Source organism: Pogoniulus pusillus, chromosome 16 (genome assembly GCF_015220805.1).
Source record: "Pogoniulus pusillus isolate bPogPus1 chromosome 16, bPogPus1.pri, whole genome shotgun sequence".
NCBI classification, from domain to species: domain Eukaryota; kingdom Metazoa; phylum Chordata; class Aves; order Piciformes; family Lybiidae; genus Pogoniulus; species Pogoniulus pusillus.
Genome location: NC_087279.1, coordinates 25,120,051 through 25,132,554, shown reverse-complemented (window position 1 = coordinate 25,132,554; position 12,504 = coordinate 25,120,051). Strand labels below are relative to the sequence as shown.

The following is a 12,504-nucleotide window of genomic DNA, read 5'->3' as shown; positions in this document are numbered from 1 at the left end:
TCGTGGTGAGGAGTGAGAGGGTGGAAATAATGCCTGCAAGAACCTGACAAAATGAGCACCTTCCCAAGCAGGAACAGTTGGCATTGCTTTCCCTTGGCATCACCACGGAAGTCATAACACAGTTTCTGAAAGGGAATAAAGGTTCTCAAAAAGAGATTAAATTTACAAGATGTGCCAAGAGCAATCACCACATCAGAAGCCACACATATTGCCGGAGTTTGGCTTAGAGAGTGGGGTTCTCATTCTCAACTCTGCCACAGACTTCTTTGCAACCTACATCACTGCTCTCTCCATCCCTTTTACTGCCTGGGATGCAACTTTCCTACTAAGTAAGGATGCTGGGAAATGCAGTACAAAGCACTTCAAAGTTTTCAGCATACACTACTAACAAACTGGAAAGCTCTACTTGATGTTTCTGCTTGGTGCCAAAGGCGGGGAAGAAGGGAAAAGAAGATACTGCCTGTGTGTAACAAGAAGTCAGACTTGGCTAGCAGCAAGGTAAGAGACAAGACAAAAAAGCGGGACAAAATATCTTCCACCTCTTAGTAACAGCTCAGTGCCACTTCAAAAAAGCCCAACATGTGACATTACATACAGCTAAGAGACACAAGTGCAGAAATAGAACAAGTATCCAAGAGATGAATGAGTTACATTGTCAGAAAGGCCCTGCAGAGTGTTCAAGAGATCTCTCACAAAACCAGCTGAACTCCACTGTATTTCAACAATAGGTTTATTTTAAGAAACATAACATGACATTAAGTAAAAATGCAAAATTGTGCAATTATGGCAAAATGTTTAAAAATCCACACGTTTGCCCTCAGAGGACTACAGTACTTCTTACTAACATACCTGAGCACTGAATGTTGGATGCCTTTCTAAACAGCCTTACGAACAGGGAGCTCTTCGACTTCTTGTAGAACACACACACGCTGCATGTTTGGTGCACCAAAACTGCTTTCAGTTCTAAGTTTTACTGATGGAATCAAGTGGAAATTACAAAACGTTTCATTCTACAGTAACTAACAATTTTTTGGAAAAGAGATTTACACTTAAGTCCTTAAAATGCTAGAAATTCTTTTAATAAAGGGAAATAAATGAATGCAGAAAAAAATAGCAAGTGGAGAAAATGTACAGATTACTGTTTAAATATTACCAGTACCTTTGGTGCATTGTTGGGTTTTTTTTGTGCTGTGCAAGTTTACTTTAGCCCAACTAAAGCAAAACTTGACCAAGAATCAGACTTTCAGCAAAATGTAGACTTTTTTGAGAATTGGCAAAGTGTCACAGCTACATTACTCTCCCAACAAATTCCTCATGCACAAAATTTAGTATATTCTACTCCCACGGCAAGTTCCAGGATTTAGCTTTTTAAACACGACAAACTTGGATCACCTCCTCGGTTTGAATGGTTAAACAGAATGGAGATCTTCATACTTTAGTGCAGATAAACAAAATTAACAAACCTACTGCAGAATTAACCACAGCATATTGTACTTCTATACATCACATGACCAGTCAACTGCTAACTCAATTCTATTTCATAGTTTCAAGTAATATATTGAAATTTGTTCTACTAAATAAATATAGATTGTCAAAAAGCAGCAAGAAGTTCTGTAAATATTCAACCAAGCTTAAAAAAAAACAAAACACAAACAAAAAAAAGCAAAAAAAAAGTTACATAACACTTTGCAAAAAAAAAAAAGCGTTTACACACAAATGCAACACTGTTAGGGAGGGTGCTTCAGAAAGCTTGCAGCTAGAGGCCTACAACAGCACAAAGATTGCTAGCCAAGGACTAAGGATCGTATTTTAAATGCAATTAGTTGCACTTATTAAAAGAGAAAACAAACTGACAACAAAAATATCTCTTATTCTTGGCTAGGGAGATACATAAAAGTATCCAGTAGAAAACTAAACAAAGGAACAACACACCTCAACACTGCTGGAAAATGCAGTCTCAGCAAGAATCATCAACTTCAGAAGACAAATTCAGGTGCTCGCATTTGAAAGAAGCAGTTTGGCGAGTCTCTGGAAGATGAGGTATGTAATGCAAAGAGGCAATTTTTTCTTCTCCATTTCACTTCACAGTTTTTTCTGGTTTTGCCTTTTAAACGTTTTTGTGCAAGAATTAAGAAATAGAACCAGGCAAATACTTTCATGTATTAGGAAGATTCCATTTGGGAACAGTAAGAACACCTAGTAAACAATTATTATCCAAATCCTCAGCCATGCCAGGGGGGATAAATAATGAGCTAAATATTTGGCTTACTGAAATATCAGCTGTTAAGCCAGATAATGGTAAGCACTAACAACCAGCAATGACCACTGCCATTTCAAGTTAACTGGTTTACTCAGGTCCATTTGGGAAAACAGGGAAGAGTAAGATAACAGCTCCCCCAAAAAAAGAGCTGTAATAAATTAAACCCAGCATATTACAGCTGGATTCATCTCTTTCCTTTTAAATCCAGTTTTCACTACTGAAGTGGAGGCTGATCTTTGAACATATTTACTTCTTAAAACTAAGCTAAATGTTAAATACATTGAGAAAAGTGTTGCAAGATAGTTGATCCCTATTCTAAATTTCATCTATGATTACTTAAACCACGCACACTTATTGTCAATTTTGCTTTAATACACCAGATAATGAAGACAGCTCAGTAGTGCAAATTTTCACATTATAGACCAGAATGAAATAGAAGGTATCTGAGAGCTTGACTGCTGGGAGAAAAGAAAAACAACTTGTAAAATTAAGCCACAGGTTTTCAAATTACTGGAGCACATGCCAGCTCTGCACATAGCACTGCAATTTAGCGGAGACAGAATGAACACTCCACACAAAAAGAGGGGAAAAAAAGGAAATCAGTATTATTAAGGCCATATCCTGTCACCATTCTGTGCAAGAATATCACTGCAGTAAAAATGTTATGTTAAAAAAGACAATATGATGACAGGACAGGGCCCGAGACAGACATGCACACTCCATGAAAAATACCAGGCTGTCTTAAACAGTAGCATAAGGCTAGCCCATTTCAGACAAACAAGTATTAAAAATGTACTAGCACCATCAACATTTTGGGTTAAAGCCCTTTATGGGATGAAGAAAAAAAAAAAAAAAAAAAAAGGTTTTAAAGGTTTTAAGCAGTGTCAAAATGAAAGGTAAAAATGTTTTTACAGCACTACATCTAAGTGGCAAAAAACAGGTGAAACAGGTGTTGGGATTCCCTCCCCTTCCCCTATCATTAAGTTCAATTTTAACAAAAATCCATAAACAGGAAGTGGTACAGTAATCTGAACAGGCCTCTCTTCAGGCAATGTTACTCCATGTTCTGATTCTCACTTGAGTTTTTCTCCTAAACTGTAGTGCACAAATACCATCACAAACATCTTAACAGACCCGAAACACAGCACAAGAAAAAGAAGATCATTACGAATCAGGATATACCATTTTCAGGTACTTTTAATCTCAAGTCAAAAAAAAACAAAAACCAAACAAACCCAAGCAAACCCAAAAATCAAACTTAGTGATATTGCCTCAAATTTTACCCGTATTTAAAAAAAAAAAGGGAAAAAAGAAAAGTCACTTCAAAACATCTTGGACATCCTCAGTTGTTAATGCTAGATTTTCTTTCACTGTAGTGCATAGTTATCCTGGCTCTTCCACTTAATTTGCTCTTACCACAAAAACACCCCTCTAGCATGACATGACTAAGTGTTTACCAGGAAAAAAATGCTGATAATTGCACTTTATAACCTCCTTCTCATTTCCCAGGAAAACATCAGTAAATATGAAACTGAACCAGTGAATCCTTCCCTAGACTGCAACCTTTAAAGAGCATCCATCCCCATATACAAAAAAAAAAGTCTGTTTCAGCTCACAATAAATACTGACAGAATTTCTTTGTTTTCTTTAAGACATATTTTCTCTAGCATCAGATTACCACTGAAACCACTAAGGCCTGTTACTGAGAAAAAAGAAAAAAAGAGGAAAAAGAAAAAAAAATTAAATAACTTTCTGAAGACACTGTGGATACAATTTAGCAACAACACATTCAAAATGCCGGCCTAAATCCCAGAGCCTATCTGGAGTCTCATATACTTTCTGCCATTGGTCAGTAACCTCATCATACTGGTAGAGCGAATTCTTCCTGCTGGTTCTAAAAACATGTTCTTCAACAGTGACTTGAGTAGCTCTGACAAACAGATGGAGTTTATTTTTGAGGAGTACGAGTTTTATATAGGGATTAATGGACTGATCACATGGAAAGTCTTTTTTTCGAGTCCACTTGTTCTGTTCAATGTCATAGGCCTCTACGGTAAACATGCGCTGATGGTTTCCACAGGTTCCAGCTATGTAGTAGATGGAGTCATTGTACACAGTTGCCAAGCCTTGGATTCTAGGCACAGTCATTGGGGTCAAAAATCCCCAGTAATCCTTCTGAGGATCGTAGCAGAGAAAAAATTCCCCTGAAAAGAAAAAGGAAAAATAAAACATAACTTATATTTCATTTCCAGCACACCAATTCTGCAGCTTACTAAGCTTTTGGGTATGCTCTTCCACAGACAGAAGTCTACCCTTTTTTGAAAGCCTTGATCCCATAACAAAAGCCCCAGCACCATCTCTCCCACATGCATTAAAATCTACTTTGTGTTTCTGTTCCGGCTGAAGAAGAGGGAATCTGAAGCACATCAGATACAATGTTTTGCATATTTCCTAGCTAGCCTTTACTACTTTTAAACTTTGCTTAATCTGAGACAAAACCTTTCAAGATTCTTGTCTTGAAACGTCTGAACTATTTGTTTTATTCTTTAACATCTTCACAACATGTCACCTACAGACTGTGGAGTCTCAGAATTCAGTGCCCGAAAGTTATTAACCTGTGTAAATAACTGTCTTGTACTTCACACAGATTTTGAAGCTACTTGTATCAGGTGAGTGGTTTATACATTTAGGTTGATTTGCTTAAAAGGATGCGAGGTGAATAGTTGCATGAAGCAAATGTTCGTCAGAAGCTTTACGATTAACTTACAAAACACTTCTTCTGTTGACTGCACAGAGTAGCACCTACAGATTTCAGATAATGGAAGTTCATATGATTGAAAGCTCATTGCCTCCACACATGATGAAAAGAAGATGGATAAAGACCACCATTCCTTTTGTAAAGCCCAGGAAAACAAAGGCCTCACATTTGCAATTATCAGCATAATTTAAATCATATATACCATTTCACATGGCTAATTCCAGAATTGTAACCAAGACGCTGTGTGACCAAGCCCCTCAGATATAACAAAGAACACAGAAATAATACAGTAAAATGAGTGGAACGTAGTTTAAGAGTCTAGATTTTTTTGATTATTCAGTTTTGTTCCACAGTGTAATTTCCTATGACTGATGCTCACATTCCCTTGGCATTTCAACACTCAATCTTTATTGATTGATTCCAACTTACAAGCAAAATCATTGCAAGTTAACTTTTTTACTAGTCTTTCAGAGCAATTCAATCAAGTATTTATCTATCATACTTGCTAGAGTCAGAGAATTATTTAAAGCCTCAACCACAGTCAAGCCTGATACAGGAACAACAAAAGAAGAAAAGTCTCTGCAAAGCATATGGAAACCCACTAACTTTACTAAGAAACAGGAGTATGAAGTCAAGAAACCAGGCTGACTTCCAGTACGTAACGGTGACCTTACAGAATTCTCTATGCTGTGGGGTCTAGTATGGGAAGCGGCCCACAGAGGGAGCTGGTACGGACAAAAGACCCCAGCTACTGCAGGTGTTTACATGGAGGTGGCTCTCAGCAAAGCACAACCAAGACACCCACCCTTTTCCTTTCTTTCCACTTTTTGAGGCTCCCACTACCTCCTCAAAGACCAGTCTCAGTACATTAAAGAGAAGACTGCTATATGGCTCATGCACACACAAATACACATTTTATATAAGATCTCCTTAAAGGGAAAATAAATCGTTCGTTCCATTCCCATAATGATCCTTTTTATTTAAGAATCTAACACACCTATAAACTTGATTGTTTATGGGAAGAAAGGCTGTAAAGGTAATGTAATGACAGACCAAAAAACCAAGGCTAACTAGAAAGTGATAAATCACCTTCATTCTTATTCAGGATGCTTTCAAAAAGCAGGGTGGAGCAGAAAATGAAGGCCTACAATGGTTAACTGACTTTTATGAGTCATCAAGAATACAGACACCAGGAATTTTCACAGGTTTAGCTAAATCAAATAAAGTGCATTTCACAGGACAATATTTTTTTTTCTTCAACATCAGCACATTTAACTCAGATAAAGATCTAATAAAGAATTTTCATATTATATTACTGACTTAGAACACCAGCAAAATGCCATTTGTGCAGTAACTCAATACTGCAACTAAGCAATGCATTCTCAGGGCATGAGAACTCAAGTAGCAACCTCAATTGTCCTCACACCCTGCTCTCCCTAGCATTCTTCTCAACCTGCTGTCCCATGACACTCTTTAAACATCCAAGAAACCTGGTTTTCTAAGGTACTTAAGAGCGCACAGTCGGACTGAACAACCCCCACTTTCAGAAACTACTAAAGAGTCAGTCAAACCACCTTACCCTGCAACACATAGATGTTATCCTTATATTCAACAGCGCTGTGGAACTCCATTGCTACAGGCATTGGACAGACAGCTGTCCAACAGTTCTCCCGGCTGTCATAACACTCCACAGACTTGAGCGAGTTCCTCCCATCTCCTTCATAAACACGACCACCTATTGCATACAGTTTACCACAGCAATGAACCAATTTGCAGCCTATTCTGGCTCGCAACAAAGGAGCTTTTGGAATCCACCTATTGCCAGCGTGGTCATACATCCAAAAATCACTCTCTGCTCTGTGGTCAATGGAGACCTCACTGCTGCTTGGTCTGTAACCACCCGCAATATAAATATCGTTATCGGGAGATACGAGAATTCCAACCTCCCTCAAGTCATTTGGTGGCTTGCATAGTTTAAACACTCTCCCTGTGACCGAATCTAAACAAGGCACTGTTTGCTTCTTTCCTGAGTGTTTGTGGGCAGCATCAAAGCATATGATCATTTCAGAAGCGGTCATTCCAAGCCGTTGTGTGTAGCCATTGGCACTATGTTGTCCCTTTTGTACACAGCTTTTGGCCATAGCCTGTGCAAACATGGGAGGGATTTTCTCTAAAAATGTCTCTTCCAACAGAGGCATACGGATGCATTTGGCAAATATTTCTGGAAGGTGCACTTCTCTCTTATTTTGTTCATGCTCAAACCACCTTATAATGCTGTCATAAACATGTTCTTCTTTGTCTACATTTAAGTCATCACTGTTGAGTATACTTATCAGTTGGTCTTTTCTCAGCTGAAGAAATTCTTGCTCTTTGGTGACACTCAGAAACTTTTTACGAATGTAGTCTTGTGATCTGTCTTTGAGTTCCTGATGACCATAGTGATCAGCAAAGATAAACACCCCGATGGAATTCTGTGGGTCCAAATGACTGATCATGTATTTAGCACACTGGTCTTGTATGGAAGGGATCTGGAAGATACTAGCTGCAGTGAACAAAGCTTGAACGTTGGCCTCTGTCAGCACTACTCTGGAGGTATATGCATAATTCAATACTAAATGCATTGACTCTGCTTCAACACCAACGATACGAACTTCTTTCTGGGTACTCTCTGTAAGGCCGCTAGTGAACATAGATCTACAAAAGAGAAAATATTTAGCAGTTTGTTATCTTCTAGCTATGGGTATAAGAAAGGAAATCATATTGTACAGCTAATCACAATGCGCCTGCCCACATTTCAACACAAACAGGTTTACCACTGATGTTACTCCATATAACATCATTTAAGTAACTCAGTTCAAGCCCAGTTCTTGACTTACTGAAAAAGAAGCAAGCTGGTTTTGCTTAATTGTTTCACACTAACATCATATAGAAGTTAATTCAGTTTACAAGCCAAGCTCTTGACAGATCCAGGTCTTTGCACTCTGCTTTGAACATGTTATTTCATATGCATATTCCAGCATGCGAGAATATGTAACTTTAAAAGGAAATTCAGAGTTACTGTATCCAAGGCACACTCAAAATCAGAGGCATTTTTGTTCTATTGTTTTCTTTAAATAACATGACATTTTCTCTGATGAAGCTCACCCTTAATTAACAGGGCTGTTAATTCCTTGATGTTAAGAGAACAGTAATGTTTTCTTAAAAGCTGTACTATATTAGTAACAGTTACATGGAATATTAGCACAGGGGATTATGACTAGAATGATGAGGTACTGTACCTGAAATAAGGACTGATTGCAGCAAGAACATTCCTATGACAGGAGAATGTTTTCCCATGATCCACTTCGACAACAATATCTGTCAGTTGTCCTTCATCATACATGGTTTTAAGCTGTTGAAGAATACTGCAAGCATGGAAGGGGTCCATTCCACTGTTGACTGTGTTTGAAGAAGGAATTCCATTCAGTGTTTGTGAAAACTTACTTGGTTCTACAAAGCAAAAATGAAACTGTTTAATATAAACAAATAACCACTGACCAAACAAAACCACATAAAAAACCCCTCTAAAAACCACACACACACCAAAAAGCCCTATGAATGAGCAATTAGCACAAATTAGTGGCTTTTCATGATGAAGTCACAGCAACTGTGGACAAGGGAAGGGCAACTGACATCATCTACCAGAACCTAAGGCATTTGACTGGTCACCAAACTGGAAAAACACAGACTTGCTGGGTGGACCACTCCTGGATAAGGAATTGGCTGGATGGTGGCATGCAGAGAGTGGTGATCAAGGGCACAATGTCCACCTGCAGACCAGTGCCAAGTGGCTCCCTCAGGGGTCAGTGCTGGCACCAGTGCTGTTTAACTTTTTTGTCAGCAACATGGGGAAAGGAATCAAGTGCACCCTCAGCAAGTGTGCAGATGGCACCAAGCTGTGTGGCACAGTTGACTTGCTAGAGGGCAGGGATCCATCCAGAGGGACCTAGGCAGGCTGCAGAGGTGTGCCCAGGCCAACCTCATGACATTCAACAAGGCCAAGTGTAAAGTTCTGCAACTGGGTTGGTGCAAACCCAAGCACAACTCCAGGCTGGGTGGGGAATGGTTGAGAGCAACCCTGAGGAAGAGGCCCTGGGGGTCTGGAGTGATGATAAGCTCAACTTGAGCTAGCACTGTGAGTGCAGCCCAGACAGCAACCCTGTGCTGGGCTACAACAAGAGCAGCGTGGCCAGCAGGGCAAGGGAGGGGATTCTGCTCCTTTACTCTGCTCTCCACCTGGAGTACTGTGTGCAGTTCTGGAGCACCCAACACAAGAAGGACATGGAACTGCTAGAGCGAGTCTAGAGAAAGCCACAAAGATGCTCAGAAGGCTGCAGCAGCTCTGCTAGGAGGACAGGCTGAGAGAGTTGGGGCTCTTCAGCCTGGAGAAGAGAAGGCTTCAAGGAGACCTTATAGTAGTCTTCCAGTATCTGAAGGGGGCCTACAGGAAAGCTGGGAAGGGACTCTTTACAAGGTCTTGTAATAACAGGATGAAGAGGAATGGGTTTAAATTGACAGACGGGAGATTCAAACTAGATGTTAGGAAGAAAGTTCTTTCAAGTGAGGGTAGTGAGACAGTGGCACAGGCTGCCCAGGGAGGCTGTGGATGCTCCCTCCCTGAGGGTGTTCAAGGCCAGGTTGGATGAGGCCCTGAGCAACCTGCTCTAGTGGGAGGTGTCCCTGCCAACCTGGGAGGCTGGAACTGCATGAGCTTTGAGATCCCTTCCAACCTAAACCATTCTATGATTCTAAATCAATAGTCCTCACTCTCACCAGCCATCAACAGCAAGCCTAACAAGGGTGAGCAAAGACATAAACATACCTGTATTTTTTTTTCTTTTCCAAATGTACATATAGGTTATCATTAACCTATAAAATTGTCTCCATTAAGAAAAAAAATGTAGCCATATAAACAGTTCCTATCTATTACGTGTCACTGGAGAAGAGGAAATAAAGTCAAGAATCATAATGCTACTGACTTACAAAATGGAAAAGCAAAGAATGCAGAAGAATAAAATATAACCTCCAACCTACACCATCACTCCACAAGTCTATCTGTACTTAACTATACAATGAAACAGGAACTGGCTACTAACTTACACAAGTGATGATTAACAGCAGATTCATGAACAAACAGCCCTACAGTATGTTGGGCAACAAACCTAAACTTGCATAAATTTGTATATAGGGTTACATGTTTTTCTTTACAAACAATATACAGCTGCCATTTAAAATTTTTGAGGTATGACAAAGCTCACATATGATTGCTGAAACATAGGAATTGAAGCATATGCTTCTAAGCAACATGCAGTATGCCTAATGAAGTAAATCCCAAAGTGAAAATTGAGCAATAGCTCAAGCACAAAAATCCGTTTCATAACAGCAACAACATTTTTACGCAACAATAACAACAGCAAAGCTCAAATGAAAAACATTAGCTGGTAATAGTTGCAAATCAGGTAAAGCTGCTGACTGCAACACATTTTGGGCAACACAAAGGGCCAAAGAGGACAGCGAACAACAATGTTCAGGATGAATAGGAGATTTAAAATGCGACTCGTGGTGATACACTGCAGTTACAATTCTGTTACTCAGAATCACACACAGCTTTGACACAGTCACAGTTCTATCAGTAGGAAGCTGCTGTTCGATACACGCTTCTCATAGCAGGCTTAGGGCCAAATATTGTATGAATCTCTTCAAAGTACTGTTAGAAAAGTCTTCAAACCTCCTTTCCTCCTCTCACCCCCACTCCCCCAATACAATAGCACATCTTCAAAGTTCAGATCTACAATGGGAGAATTTGCTTTATCACAGTACACAAGCTCCAACATTCAACTCACCAATCATTCGGCAAAGGGAGAAACAATGTTAATCACCACTGAGTAAATTCCAAGTAAACAACACTTTGCTAAATTGGTTTCAAGGCTTCCTACCTAGCAAAGCTTTGATGTACAATAAAAGCTATCATGGCTGAAGAGCTTAATTTACTTTCTAACAGTGAGAAAGACACAGGATAGTTCTTTTCTGACCCTGCCAGTTACTTGGGCAATAAGCACGTGATGTCAAGGTAGCTTCTATTGATGGTACAGATACTCATCCCTGCATTTCAGTTTTTCTATCAATCCACTCAGTTTTCACTCTGTAAAACCATCCAGTCATTTTCACCACTTTCATTTATTTTACTCCCTCCCACCTTAAGCATCTTTTTCTTCTATTAATATTCCTCTCACATGCACCTCAAAATTTTAACTGTGCCTCTCGAACATCATTCCAAAATACTCCCCACGTTAATTTCTGACACCCTTCCCTTCTCCACTCCCCATATATCCATTTCCATAGAAGCCTTTCACCACGGACAACCGCGCTCCCCTATCTCGGCTCAGCTCGTGTGAGGGCATCCCTCACAGGAATCCCTTCTTCCACCCTAACAAAGCCCACTATCACTGCACAGCTCTGCTCACGCGGTGCTGCTCTCTCCGTGCACAGGCCCTCGCTCCGGCGGTCACTCAGCCCATGCCACGACCCCATCCCCACCAACACCCTTCTACGTTATCACCTTCACCACTCAGAAAAGACACCCCACACTGCAGGCCCCTCATCCAAGCAGCCCTGCCTGGTACATCCCTCACAGTCACTCCTCATCCCTGGGGCCCGAAGCACTCCTCCCTCACACGGCATTCCCCTCTGACGTGCTCCATCAAGCACCCTCCCCGAAACCCCTCAGAAAGAGGCCTCAACACCCTTCCTTTACGTGCCCTCCCCAGAGAGACACCTCTCAACACACAGGCCCCGACACCTCCCAGCAGTGACCACTCTGCGGGCGCCCCACCCCACAGGCCGCTCCACCCCTTCAGGCCGTCCCCCCGCCCCGGTGTCCCGGAGGCACAGACCTCCTAACGCTGCCATTCTCGGGGCCCCGCTCCGGCAGAGGGAGAGGGGGCGGCCCGAAAGGAAATGTCACCTGCGCCGCTTCCCCTGCGCCGCTTCCTCTCGGCGGCTCGCTTACTCTCGCGGAAGCCAACCCTGTGCCTCTCACCCGCCAACCCGGGCCGCGGCGATTGGCCGCCGCCCCCGCTGCCCGCCGGGAAATGTAGTGCGGGCCGCCAGGGGCACGCTGGGAGCTGCCGCTCCCGCCCCGGGCTGCCTGGGGCGCGTAGTTCTCGGGAGCGCCTCAGGCCCCGCCGCCATTTTGGGCCCCTCGGGCTGCGGCGCGCAGGCAGCTGTCAGCGCCTTGCCCCGCTGTGGGCTCGTCTGGAGGGGAGCCCAGCAGGAATGGCCTCTCCATATGAACAAATGCCTCCCGACTCCTGGTTTATCAGGTGCTGCACTGCTTATCTCCTGTCCTCACCGCCCTGCACACTTCCCAAAAGGGGTGAGTGATGCTCCTGTCCCGAATCTCCCAGAAGCTGCCTGCCCAGGAGAAAAGCCTCAGCACAGAGTCAAA

At 41.8% G+C, this 12,504-nt stretch overlaps 1 protein-coding gene across 3 annotated transcripts; it reads right to left on the bottom strand.

Moving 5' to 3' along the window:
- Positions 1–712: 712 nt before the first annotated feature.
- On the bottom strand, positions 713–12,155 carry KBTBD8 (kelch repeat and BTB domain containing 8). Of its 3 annotated transcripts, none has more exons than XM_064157043.1 (4): positions 12,022–12,155; positions 8,297–8,507; positions 6,598–7,712; positions 713–4,464 (listed from the first exon to the last, which is right to left on the bottom strand). In XM_064157043.1, the coding sequence occupies exons 2-4, from the start codon at positions 8,443–8,445 to the stop codon at positions 4,001–4,003; spliced, it is 1,728 nt and encodes a 575-aa protein (XP_064013113.1). In that variant the 5' UTR covers positions 8,446–8,507; positions 12,022–12,155; the 3' UTR covers positions 713–4,000. The 3 variants fall into 3 exon arrangements, with proteins under 3 accessions (XP_064013113.1, XP_064013111.1, XP_064013110.1); XM_064157041.1 differs by having other exon boundaries at positions 11,951–12,105; XM_064157040.1 differs by lacking the exon at positions 12,022–12,155 and adding an exon at positions 9,880–9,993.
- Positions 12,156–12,504: the final 349 nt, after the last annotated feature.